Consider the following 12,824-nt stretch of genomic DNA (forward strand, 5'->3'; position numbering starts at 1 on the left):
GCAACTGGGCACGCCATTGGAGCTAAGCTACACAGATATTGAATTCACAATGTGTATGAGGACCTATGAGTTGCATACTGTAGGTCTTTGGATCTTAAAGTCTCTCTGGCATTGCTGCAAAGTAGCAGGTGATTTGCAGCAAAACAGAAGTATCAATATAGCTATATTTTATGTTACAGAGTGCATCTGATTTTTCTATGTAAGGAAGAAGATCAAAAGGGCACATGAAATAGGTCATTAATATGTTGAAAGCAATAAATAATGGAGATGTGATTAGGTGATTTGTGGAACTGAATGAGCACAACATTAACAAGCTTGAAAGGAGCACTGAAATAGATGTACAAAACAGGCTCACAGAAAACAAAACTGTTACTGTTGCACATGTTTAAAAAGAATCAGATAAGTTGTTGATTCAGAACAGTGTAAGTGGCTTTATGGACATAGAAGCATACAGTACTTCTTAATCCTTCAATTTTAATCAAAACATCCCTGTGAGAAACAGATGTAGTACAAACTCCCAAATGATTAAAATCAGCTTATTTGCTACTTTTGTTTTAAAAAAATCACACACCCACACCAAGTAGCAACGCATCCCTTTACAGATTGAGAGGTAGTTTGATTTGATTTGATTTGATTTATTGTTGTCTCATGTACTGAGATATAGTGAAAAGTGTTGTTTTGTGTGCTCTAGAAACAGATTGTATGGTTGGGATAACTGAAATGACAGGAATATGGTATGTGGAATATGACAGGTCAAGGTTGTTCCAAACATTTTTCTGTTCTTACAAACATGGATGAGACTTGGGAGAAGACCATATAGTGAGAACCAAAGGTCCATATTAACTTCAGGAATAGTTCAAATAAAAACATGCTATTGGAATGTTAGTGATGTGACAGATTATTTTCGTGTACGGTCTCTGCTAGACTGCTGATTGGTTATTCTATTTGCAATTTTGTACTTAAAACAGGAAACCAACAAAACTGTTAAATTTTGATCTACAAATGCCATTGAGATAATAGAGTTAACAGTCCATGTTTAGTCTCTTGGCTGAGTGGAAAACCAATCTTTGATAATGGGTTGAAACCAACCAGAAACAAATTTAAGAGGTGTGCAGCCCAATTTAATAATGGAGTGTAGGCTGCTCTAGGCACAGGAGAAGAAATGCATTGAGATGTTAAGCTTAAAATAAAGTAAAACTATTGTATAAGTAAGTCAGATTTTAAAACTGAAATTAAAATAGTGAATATTTTAGAACAAACCAAAAAGAGACTAATAAAATTGAAAAATCTCCCCCAATATATGAATTATAGATAACAAGGTGTAGAGCTGGATGAACACAGCAGGCCAAGCAGCATCAGAGGAGCAGGAAGGCTGACGTTTCCGGCCTAGACCCTTCTTCAAATGGAAAAAAATACCAAGGACAGGCTTGGAATAATCAACAGTTTAAGGGTTAAATACCTGTTTGTTACTGCCTTTCTGTAACCAAGAGATCGCTTTTCCATTCCACTTTCAAAATAAAAAAAAGTATAAAATCAAAACCCAAGTACTTTAAATCAACAGCTATTAAATGGGTGCCATGTTAATAAGAAATGCCTGTTTGAAAGGCCAGATATTAGCTCACAATCTCAGACTAAATGATGATTAATATGGTTCGATCATGTTGTAGTTGCAGCGTTAACATGCCAAATAGACACATTTTTCATGGAGCTGTATATGGGGGAACTTTACACCCACTTCCACTGAAGTTGTACAGTGCTTCTTGCTGGCACACAGCAGCAGGTTTTTGACTGCCCCCAAAGAAGAGGACTGTAAAGGTTATTGGCTGTAGTACTGGAGGCCTTATGGAAGAGATCCTGATGGACCTCAGTTCACCTCAGCCTCCTCTGCTGCAGCAGTCGGCGCTGTTCGGTTTGGTCTTTTTTTTCTCCTGCCGGCTCCTACAAAGTTGAGGAGCACGGAACTCACTATTAGGAAGTACTCAAATAATTTCCAGAATTGGGGTGTCCGCGAAGCCCGTGAGAAAGTGTCTCAGAAAGCCTCCAGATGTGTTTCAGATCTTCTCTTTGTAGCTCCAGCTGTGATGGTGAAATGGTGAATTTAAATGGTGATATCCGTTTAAGTAGCACTTGAACTCACCGTCAACTGTTGGGTGAGGGCTTTAGCTAAAGCGCTATAGACACCGCAGAGCCTTGCGGCATCTTCAATGAATGCTGGCAGGCAATTTCAATGACAATCTCTCCAGGCAGCCACACCTTGAGTGCGCTACAACGCCACGACCAAAACGGCCTCTTGCTTAGACGTGGGTTTAACACGTGTTTCCGCTTAAGATCATATTTTAGTGCTTGAAGTTTTAACGAATGAACTATACAATGAAAGCTAATCTAGTCGGTGACTCACTGGTGTGAAATTCCACGGACAATGGATACTTGTCATCGCTGATACCTCTGTCTAAATAGCCATCGGATGCGAATGAGATGTGGGGTGGGGGGTTGCGGTGTTGTGGGGTTGAGGATTGTCCCGAATGTCTGCACTAACAATGCATAATTGAATAATGGTCTGAACTTTGTACTCTGCCCAGCCGGCCAAAGGTACTGACCTCTGCCAACCTGCTTGGGGTCAGCTACAAGCCCAGGTGGCAATGGCCTTAGGAGACCTCTGCCAATACATGTGGTTTAGTTAGTAACAGGACAGGGGGAAATCTAATGAAGCGATTCTGTTTCTGGTTGGTACCTGTTTCTGTTAGAATCTGAAATTCCTTAAAACGTCACCTCGTCTAGAAACCTGTAGAACCTCACTGCAACTTGGCAGACCAGACTTTGCAGAACTTAACTGCGTTACCGTTAGGATCACCTTGAACTTAAAGCCTACAGCTGCCCTGCCTCTTTGTTAACGAGGCGATATTATGCTTAAAAGGTTTTTATTGCTCGTTTTTAAGATCAGAACTTCTTTTTCCGCAGGGTCAGCGGCCGTGCCTGAGCTCCAAGGATGCAAAGCTGGTGCAGATGTTTGTTTTCTTTGAGTCCTGACTCAATAACAAGAGATATCTCCTGCTTATCCTTTTAGTGGGGGAAATAAACAAATCATTACTGTTGTCACTTGGTTGCGTCTATTGTGGAGGTTGGGATCTGTTAGAAACAGCCTGTTTTCGACAATCAATCAGCACAAACATGCGGGTAGACATACAAATATGACTGGCCTAAGGTGAGAAAGAATGTAAGATGTACCCACACGGCTACAGACTTTTAAATATAAAGCAAACTTTTATTTACATGATTTGAAAAGACCTGTGGTTAAAGAAAATATATATCTTTTATATGATGTTTCCTTACACAGCAATTGACTATCAAAGCCATTGCTGAAATTCAACATACCTACATTATCTTGCACAACATTAAAGTCTGTCACTATTACAAATGAAGGTGTATAAACCCCTTTTGGCACTTTGACCAGCAAAGTACTGGAACAATATCGACATGATAGGAGTGTAAGAACATTCTCCCGTGATATAGCCCAGGCTGAGATGATTATAGGGCCCCGGCGGCTTTTAGCTCATCGTTTGTCCATTTATCGGCTTCTCGTTTAATCCTCCGGCTTCGTTTGAGCGGGATTTTTCTTTTTGTCACGACGCCGTAGTCCCACACAAACGAGCCGTGTTCACGACCTCTTTTAGCTCGTTCTCTGGTTTCCCGGCCACCATGAAGGGCCACGTCTGGAACAGAAAGGAAAGAAATGTTTGGTGGCATTTGCTCATTAAAACAAGAAATTAGAGATTCCTTAGCTGGTGCCGTATCGTTTCTTTTTGTTTTACATCACCCTTGATCTAGAGAGTGCTGGCGGTGTACATAAAATGAAGCAACAAACGACGTAGCTTGCAACTAGAGATGAAATACCTCCACCTAAATCTAAACCCAAAGTGTCCAAAGTTTATATATTATTCTCAGAACATCGATGTGGAATCTTTACAAATGGAAGCCAGTTTTATTTAGTGTGAGCATTCGAAGAAAAAATGAAGTAACGGGAACGAAACAAGAAGAGAACGTGAGTTGTGATTATTGTCGCATTACATGATAAACGAAGACAGCAATAATACAAGTGCTGGACAAACGGGCATCCCAAACACTCCCATAGTTTAGGACAACGGAACTTTGCAGCTTCAAATTTGGTTGCTTTCATGACAACTTCTATTTAGTTTAAATTGCTACAAATTTAAATTGATTTCTCGAGAGTAATACATTACAAATAATTTAGTAGACAACAAATTCACTCCAGGTATCAAAACAGTTGGGGTTTAGATTGAGTGGTACTGACGGGTTGCTGTACTCGCGCAATTCAAAATTCGAAAGAACCGGTTTAATTGATATAGTTCATTATTGAAACTAGTCTGATCTTGGATTTTGAGAATAGGAGGCAGGGTGTAATCGCAGTTTCAATCCTCCGTCGTGTTCTTAAGTACTGAGTAAGTGAAACAAATGATTGATCCACAAAATTCACTAAGATATTACAGGTGAAATATTCGTTTAAATGTATCGATTTAAACGCTACAAAGGAATAACTGCTATTTTAGAATAAAATTATGTTGATTACGAACCATTACAGTTGTAGTGCTTAAAATTGAAAGTAAATTACCTAAGAGATCAGCAATAAAAAAAATTGCTACTTTGTTCATATTTTCCTTAAATGGACAGGGACAAGATTTGGTGGGAAAACACTATTTTCGTACGTTTTACTGACTTCCTCGGTGTTATGAACTTCTCACCCTCCTTTGTTTCAATTAACGAGATTATGCTCAACTGATTTTTCATGAGATTTGAGTTTGAAAGATGGCTTGAAATTTGCTATTTCAACGAGAAACTGCAAATCCGCATTTTCCATTAAGCACGGGCGAAACTGTTAAATTCATCACCTTTCCCACTTTCTAGAACAACCTCCGAAGAAATCAATTTGTTCTCCATCACAATGAGCTAATCTGATTTCCCAAAATGATTCCAGTGGGGAAGATAATAATCACTGCTAAATATCAAACAGATATTGTAAATGCCCCACTACTTCGCCACATCTGCGCACAATGCATTTCACCAATTTCCTCTTGGTTTTGTTTCAATTCAGCAGTAAACCTGCAGAGGTTAGTTCCACTGTGCGGAGGGGACAGAAAACACGAAATAAGATTACCGTTTAAATAGGACGCGAGATAAGCAATTCAGCCCCATGCTAACGGGATATTAAAATATTTAAATTGTATTCCCACCCTTTAAAATGTTACATCAACTAGCTACATTAGTTATTGTTCAGTTGAAGTGTTGTGTAACTAGCTGTTGAAAATTTAATGCAGTTTTTTATTGGGTGAAATTTGTGTACCGTGTACATCTCTCCGGTTATATTGTGAATCAGACTGACTCACCATATATTTTATGTCAAAATTGTTTGCACTTATTTGGAATTTACGTACAGTATTTCTCCAGTAAATCTACACAGGATTAGATTAATTTTCTATCGCTGTTTTTCAATTTAACCCAAGTTTACACGCGTTTTCACCTTGGGAGCACAGTTTATGTTTCATGTGGGTGTTTAAAGGTTCATTGGCTAAATTACCACGATCATCCTCTGCAATTTGCTAATCAGCTTCTCTTCTACCTCTACGGAGCACACTAAAGCTCTCACTTCCGGCAGTTGTGCTCAGATCAATTCTAGTTTCTGACCACAAAGAACTGCAATAATCTCCGTGCTTTTAAATGGAAACGAGCTTTTCGGGTCGGAGAAGCAGCAAGTGTTCGCTGTCTCCGAGATGTCGAGGAGAAGCCCTGGTCTGTTTATCAGTTTGCTGTCTGGCCGCTTTCATTAACACAAAACTGCCGAGTAGTCTGAATATACAACTGATCTGTGAATATCCCACTCTGTACAATGATGCAGATGGATTCGCATCGTCTCTCTTTCTCATACGGACGCACGCAAATATAATCACGGAGACCCGCATCCACATAATCACACAGATGCACACACGAATAGATGCAAACTTCTTCATTTACCCGCATGCATATATTTTTACTTATATGGGTCAATGTAGACTCACATAGGAATGCACAGAAACAACCAGATTATGTACTCCCGAATATACATATATATATATTTATAAGCACACACACACTAGAACTACATCACCCGGGCGCGCACACACACACACACACACACACAGACACACACGAGCAAACCTCTTTTTTTCTAGAAGGTGGGGTCCTACCAGGTTTACTGGGTGAATGTAGCCATTCTCATACTTGTCGTTGGCTAATATCTGTCTCAGGTGGGCGATGTAGCTGGATGCCAGCCGGAGGGTGTCGAGTTTGGAGAGTTTAGTGTCTGGTGGCACCCAGGGTAAGGTGGTTTTGAGCCTGGAGAAGGCTTTACTGAGCACCCTCATCCTGGCCCTCTCCCTGGCATTTGCAGCATTACGCTGGATCTGTTTCCCTTCCTGGGTCACCCCATTCAGAGAGGATTTCTTGGAGGCCGTCTTGCGGCCCTTTCCCGAAGCACCCCTGCCTTTCTTTGGGGACTCGTGCTCATAGTTGGAGCTGTCTTCGTTGCTGTCGTTGGAGGTGCAGAAATCCTTGTTCGATTTCCTCTTGAGCCCGTCGCATTCGCCCTCTGCTCCCAGCACTTCCATTTCCTGAAGGTCTTCTGCATCGCTAACGGACCCAGTGGACATGGTAGCGCCAGGATCTCCTGCAAAGCTGGCGTTTAGAGATAGAAAAGAGACCGAGAGGATTAGCAGCGTGCAGCTTTTCAGTTGCAGTGGATTCCCCACGACTCTGTTTGATTGAAGACCCCGCGAACTGGATGCGACACCCGGAATTTATCTCGGCTCGCTTGGAGGCGGGATCTCGCAGCTTGAAAGGAGGGACAAGTCGATGTTGACAAGCGCTCGACCCGCGCCAAGTCCAGGAAGAAAGATTAAAGAAATTTAGCTCTCTCTCTGGCTAGCCTGGAGCACCAACCCTCAACCACGTTTATATATCGTGACATTCACATGCCCTGAGTTATTCTGTCAAGTTCAAAAGAAAATTATATTGAAATGTATGGAAAAGAAGTAATAGTTTAGTTCCTGTATTTGACTGCACCGAAATATCGCATATTTTATGTTCTCGTTTCCTGCAAACTTTCTTTTAAAGTTCTGTTGAATTGATGCTGAAGTAATTCGGCTGTCCAGGGAGATGCTCGAGCTGTTATGTAGGTGACATGCTGCGGTGAGAGTGCCATTTCCAACCCCTTCCAAGTGATAGAAAAGACAGGGCTGTGAGCCGGGTCTCGGTGACCGGGGGCCCGAGCCGAGTCGGCTCTACTGCATCCACATGTATTCATTCACCTTGTTTACTCGACAGCAAGCATTTTATTTTTCAAGAAAGCAAGGCCCTGACAGATCGAGATAGGAGTGCGTTTTCAAAACAACCGTCAGTTTCTATAAAGTAAACCCAGCAGTTTTATTTGACTAAACCAGAGATGACCTGGTCATTTATCTCGGTGCTGCTTGTGGAATCTCACTGTGCACCGCATTTCCTTTCGGCGCGCAATTGGAAAGGACCTTACTGCTCTGGGATGGCATGAGAGCGCAGCTGGCTCTATATGAGTGCAAATCCATTTGGAGTTATGGCAGGTGGGATCCGACATGCTTTTAGAAAAAAAATGTTCAATTAAGGATGATGTTTCAAAACTGCGCCGCTTTGGGTAAAGTTCGCGGACAGGCCTGGGATAACATGATGTGCCCATGGTATATTGAGCCGGAACAAAAACAAAGTTGCTAGAAAAGCTCAGCAGGTCTGGCAGCATCTGTGAAGAAAATAAAGAGTTAACGTTTCAGGTCCGGTGACCCTTCCTCAGAACCTGTATTGAGGAGCGTTGTCTTTATGTATTTGTTATTTGATCGTCCAGGGTCTTCCAGGACAAGAGCCAGAACAAATTCAGGAGTGTGTTTGTGTTTGTGTGTATGTGTCTGTGTGTGCTTGTACACACAGTGCGGCCTCATAACACTGTTTCATGTGCTAAAAATGCAACAGGATGACCGATCAAGAATGCTCAACAGATCTTTACAGGAAACCCTCTGATGTAGCCAGCTTCACAAAACAACAACAAGACAATGCATTCGAGTGAATTGGTCCGAAGATGCCTTTTTGCTTTCTCGCTATACTTAAACTTTAGCTGCGAGATCGCTTTTTAATTTCCGAGGAAAACCTAACTGGCTGCTGAACTGTTACAGAGAGAAGCATGGCAGGGATTAATCCACCTTGTGCCGTGTCTTCGCATCAATGTCTCTGCTGGCTGACAAGAATACATCTCTAGAAAGCTGGGAACACGCCGCAAGCTGCGGGAAACACAGGCTTCACATTTCACCGCTAATTGTTTCCTGATTTCCACATATTTCCCTTCCTGCCTGGCATTGTCGATTGAATTTGGACTGTCCTCACACACCTTGCTGCTGCCTGGGTTGCTCCCTGTGACACGCTGCAGCTGAGCGCTGTGGGAATATATCCGCAAACTCAGTGTTTTATGGAATGTAAAACGACGGGGCAGTAAATTAAGGACGTGGAAAGGCAGCGGTGCGAGATTTATGAAGCCTGGTTTTCTCTGTTCTTGGACTTGTTTGTGCAGGTGGAGATGGAGATGACTGCCCGCGGACAAGATTTATGGTAGAAGTGATTGATTCTGTAAACGAAAAGAAGTTCCCTGGCTGTGGAGATTAATAGCTCATCATCAGATTCGCTCTCGGCCCGGCGCTCCGAACCTGGAAGGATGGAAGTGACATGGGGCTGTTTTTATTCCTGAACTGGGATTTTCACTTTTCCCGATCTGATCAAGTCTGTTCAATCCCTGTTGTTTCAAATTCAGCCCACTGTGAAATGGAAGTCAATGCTTTAGGAAGGGCTCATTTAACGGGTAGGGGCAGCCAATGTTGCCCACTGGATAACTATTTAACCTGAAAAAGACGGCCCGTTTATGTGGTAACAATGAAACCCAAGAACTATCAGGCAAGGAGAAGTGTTTTAATCGAAGGTAGAGATGCACCTACACCACAAATGTAACCAATGTGTTTATATATTTAATAAGCTATATATCTATATGAAATAATGACATTTAAAATCTACTCCAGGCGATTATCCGATGTTCCTTGGTAATAACTCTAGGCAATGAGCGCGGTGGGAAATCACTAAACTGGGCCAGTTTGTAAATTTCCAAGTCAGTTCTTCGGAATCCCGTGGCCTGAAAGTGACAAATGATTCGCCGTTATTTGAGAATCATGCAAAGTTGAACAGCTCCGGCTTGTTTTGTTCGTTTTTGTTTAGGTTTTGAGGCCTGAAGTATTTCTGTTGGACGAATCGGCTGCTGGTTTTAGGAGTTTGGAGAAGCGAATTGGTGAAATCTGACCAACTTTAAGTTGTGCACAGAGACCTTACTCCATTTTAGGAGACTGAGAGCGATTGACACTGCTCACGTTTCGTTCGCAACTGTCAGTGATTTCCTTTAAAAAAAAATGCAATTAATATCGTATAATTTGTCCCTGATAAATCTGTATTCCACTTCCTTTCTTAATGAACACCAGCCTAAATGTTCACTGATGTTATATCTTATGATTTTTAGCGGTGTCACTAGCAAAGTGGTATGAGGTGGTTTCTAATTCCCTGTTCAGTCCGCCATTTTTGTGTTCTGCACCATATTTCTTCATCTTGTCATAGTGCAAACCCATCTTTGATTATTTTCTTGTTTCTGTGATGCATTTATGGAAAACTTTCCACCGCCGTCAAATTTTGCCATTTGGAAGAGAACAGGTCATGTTACACTCCAATTGGCCTTAGCTTGAACCTCCGATTGTACACAGTAACAGCAATTTGTATTGGTGCTAATATCTGGAATTGCTCACTGCATGATGAACATATCACATCATCTTACTTTTGTGATTTTGAATTGTAATCTAACCCTGAGATGCACAGCACTCGACAAATTCTGCCTCCCATGGTTTGGCATCAAATGAACTGTTAGTGCTTCATCCAAGGTATCCTAATTCAATTTCTACCTCTACTGACCCAACCACTGGGGCTTATGAACAGTAGACCCTGAAAACACACTAATTTCAAGTCTCACAGTTGAAATAAAACTCTTCATATTTCAGAACCTGGTCCCTCTCCTTCAATTCTATCATTCAATCCATTATGCCACTCCCTATAATTTCAATAGCATGACCAGAGTACAAATTGTTAGTTGTTCATCTTCAAATGCTTAACCATTAGATCACATGAATGGCCCAAAGTCCTGATGTGGTCCTCTTTTATTTTGAGTTTGGTGCTAGTTTCTGTCATGTGTCTCCTGCCAGCTTTTGATCATCTGACCAGACTCCTCCTCAGTCCCATTCTTTGTATTTGAGTGTTCCTGTGAAATGCCTTTGGATGTTTTGTAACACTAAAGGTGTTAGATAAATTTTAAAAATGTAATTGTGAGAACAATTGATTTTGGGGTGCATGCGTTGAGTTTTTCTTTATTCATTCACAGGATGAGGATGTCACTGACCAGGCAGCAATTATTGACTGTCCCTAATTGCCCAGAGGGCAGTTTAGAGTCAACCACATTGCTGTGGGTCTGGAGTCACATGTAGGCCAGACCTGGTAAGAATGCAGTTTCCTTCCCTAAAGGACATTAGTAAACCAGATGGGTTTTTCCAACAATCGACAATGGGTTCATGGTCATCATTAGATTCTTAATTCTAGATACTTTCATTGAATTCAAATTCCACCAGCTGCAGTGGCAGGATTCAAACATTACCAGAACATTACCTGGGTCTCGGGATTAACAGCCCAGCGATAATACCACTAGGCCATTGCCTCCCCACCAAATGTTCAAGGCTGGAATAAATATAGCCCATTTAGAACAAATAGATTACAGTTTACAGAAGTTCTTTCCAAGCAACAGATTCTTAATAGATATCAATCTCAGAAAGTTGGGAGTTGTTATTGACCTTTTGTTAGCAGTCAATGAAGAGTCTTACATGTAACAATCCTAACTCCTACTCTGATCATTCCTATCTAATTCCTGCAAGAGGCCCATAAAGCAGGCACTAAGATCTTCCCTTACATACAAAATAAACCTCAGGCCCAATCTACATAAATACTGAAAAATTGCCTGATCTAAAATTGGCTGGGATGCCTCTTTGCTGCCAGTAGAACACAGAATACTAGTCTCTGAAATTTGCTTTGCTATACCTGTTTTATATTCATAAAATGGGTGCAGCAAGGTCACATTTTTACCCCAGATTCTATGTAAATCCTGATCCATAATTTTCTGGAATTACAATATCTGTTCTTTGATGCCCCTGGCTAGGAATGCCGAGCATTTGCTCAAAGTCATCAGAAAGCCACACCTTGAATAGTGCTACTTAAGAAAAAATACAACTGTCATTTATTAACTTCATTTTCCGTTATGATTTCTGAGACTGATATGTGTCAATAATCTATTGCTTGGAAAGAACTTCTGTAAACGTAATCTATTTGATCTAAATAGGCTATATTTATTCCAACGTTGAACATTTGGTTTCAAGGAAGGATCTATTCTTTGAAAGATGTAAACTTCAAGCAGTGCTTTGCTGAAACCTAAATTTAAATGTTGCAAGTTAGCATATAAGTAGAAGAGATGGGATTCCTTCCCTATATTAACATACCATTTAACACTTGGCACTAGTAATTAACTCCAGTAATAGCTGGGAGTAACTTTAGTTTAATGCTGGGCATGGACGTGAAGGCAGGATGGACTCTAAGTCTACATCTTATGTTAAGATCAGTATAAGATCAGGTATAAATTGGATCCACCTGTACCTCAAAGAAGAGAAAAAATGGTTTTCGGGAGTCTAAACCTCCCTTTCCAGGCACAGGATTGATGACATTTTCTGAACAAATTATGAATCAGAAATTTAGGAGACATCTTTGTGGTAATATGCTATAGTGCTATAATCATTGAAAATTATTATTATATTATTATATTGATAGCTAACTGATTACTTTAACATCTCCTTTGATCCCTTTTCTGTAGCTGATAAATCATTGTCACTGTATATGAGTAATGGAATAGCATTGACAAATTTGACAACCTTGAATGCCCCTCAATCACAACTAAAGATGAGAGTTGGGACTCCAGGAACAATGTGAAGGAAAGAAGAGTTGTGACAACATTTAGGCATACATATCTAAAATCATTTCCTGGGTAGTGTTATAGGCATGTTATAATTCTGCTATGATCTATATTTTTTTACAAAATTACTGATCTCAAAAATCAGTAATTGGATATATGTTGGCGTACTCAACAGGTATGACCCCATAAACATAGTGGCTACAAGAGAAGGTCAGAGGCTAGGAATACTGCAGCGAGTAACTCACTTCCTAACTCGCCGAAGCTTGTCTACCATCTACAAGGCACAAGTCAGGAGTGCGATGGAATACTCCCCGCTTGACTGGAGGGGTGCAGCTCCAACAACACTCAACAAGCTTGACACCATCCAGGACAAAGCAGCACACTGGATTGGCACCAAATCCATAACCATCCATTTCCTCCACCACTGATGCTCAGTAGCCGCATTGTGTACAACCTACAAGATGTACTTCAGAAATTCAACAAAGATCCTCAGACAGCACTTTCCAAACCCATGACCACTTCCATCTAGAAGGACAGGGGCAGCAGATACATGAGAACACGACCATCTTCAAGTTCACCGCCAAGCCACTCACCATCCTGACTTGGAAATATATCACTGTTCCTTCACTGTTGCTGGGTTAAAATCCTGGAATTCCTTCCCTAATGG

General features: G+C 41.1%; 1 protein-coding gene across 2 annotated transcripts; it reads right to left on the reverse strand.

Moving 5' to 3' along the window:
• Window positions 1-3,241: 3,241 nt before the first annotated feature.
• tcf21 (transcription factor 21) lies at window positions 3,242-6,846 on the reverse strand. Of its 2 annotated transcripts, none has more exons than XM_048597130.1 (2): window positions 6,208-6,846; window positions 3,242-3,710 (listed from the first exon to the last, which is right to left on the reverse strand). In XM_048597130.1, exons 1-2 carry the CDS (start codon window positions 6,696-6,698, stop codon window positions 3,668-3,670), a joined length of 534 nt encoding a protein of 177 aa, XP_048453087.1. In that variant the 5' UTR covers window positions 6,699-6,846; the 3' UTR covers window positions 3,242-3,667. The 2 variants fall into 2 exon arrangements, with proteins under 2 accessions (XP_048453087.1, XP_020370287.1); XM_020514698.2 differs by having other exon boundaries at window positions 6,237-6,844.
• Between the last annotated feature and the right edge of the window lie 5,978 nt (window positions 6,847-12,824).

The sequence above is a fragment of the Rhincodon typus genome, chromosome 5, assembly GCF_021869965.1.
Source record: "Rhincodon typus isolate 14 chromosome 5, sRhiTyp1.1, whole genome shotgun sequence".
Taxonomy (NCBI): Eukaryota; Metazoa; Chordata; class Chondrichthyes; order Orectolobiformes; family Rhincodontidae; genus Rhincodon; species Rhincodon typus.

Excerpts from the sequence above, each read along its gene's own strand:
- tcf21 (XM_020514698.2), bottom strand. The coding sequence starts at position 6,698 with ATGTCCACTGGGTCCGTTAGCGATGCAGAAGACCTTCAGGAAATGGAA. Across the intron at positions 3,711-6,236 it reads ACATTCACCCAGTAAACCTG|ACGTGGCCCTTCATGGTGGC; the intron begins GTAGGACCCCAC and ends TTTCTGTTCCAG.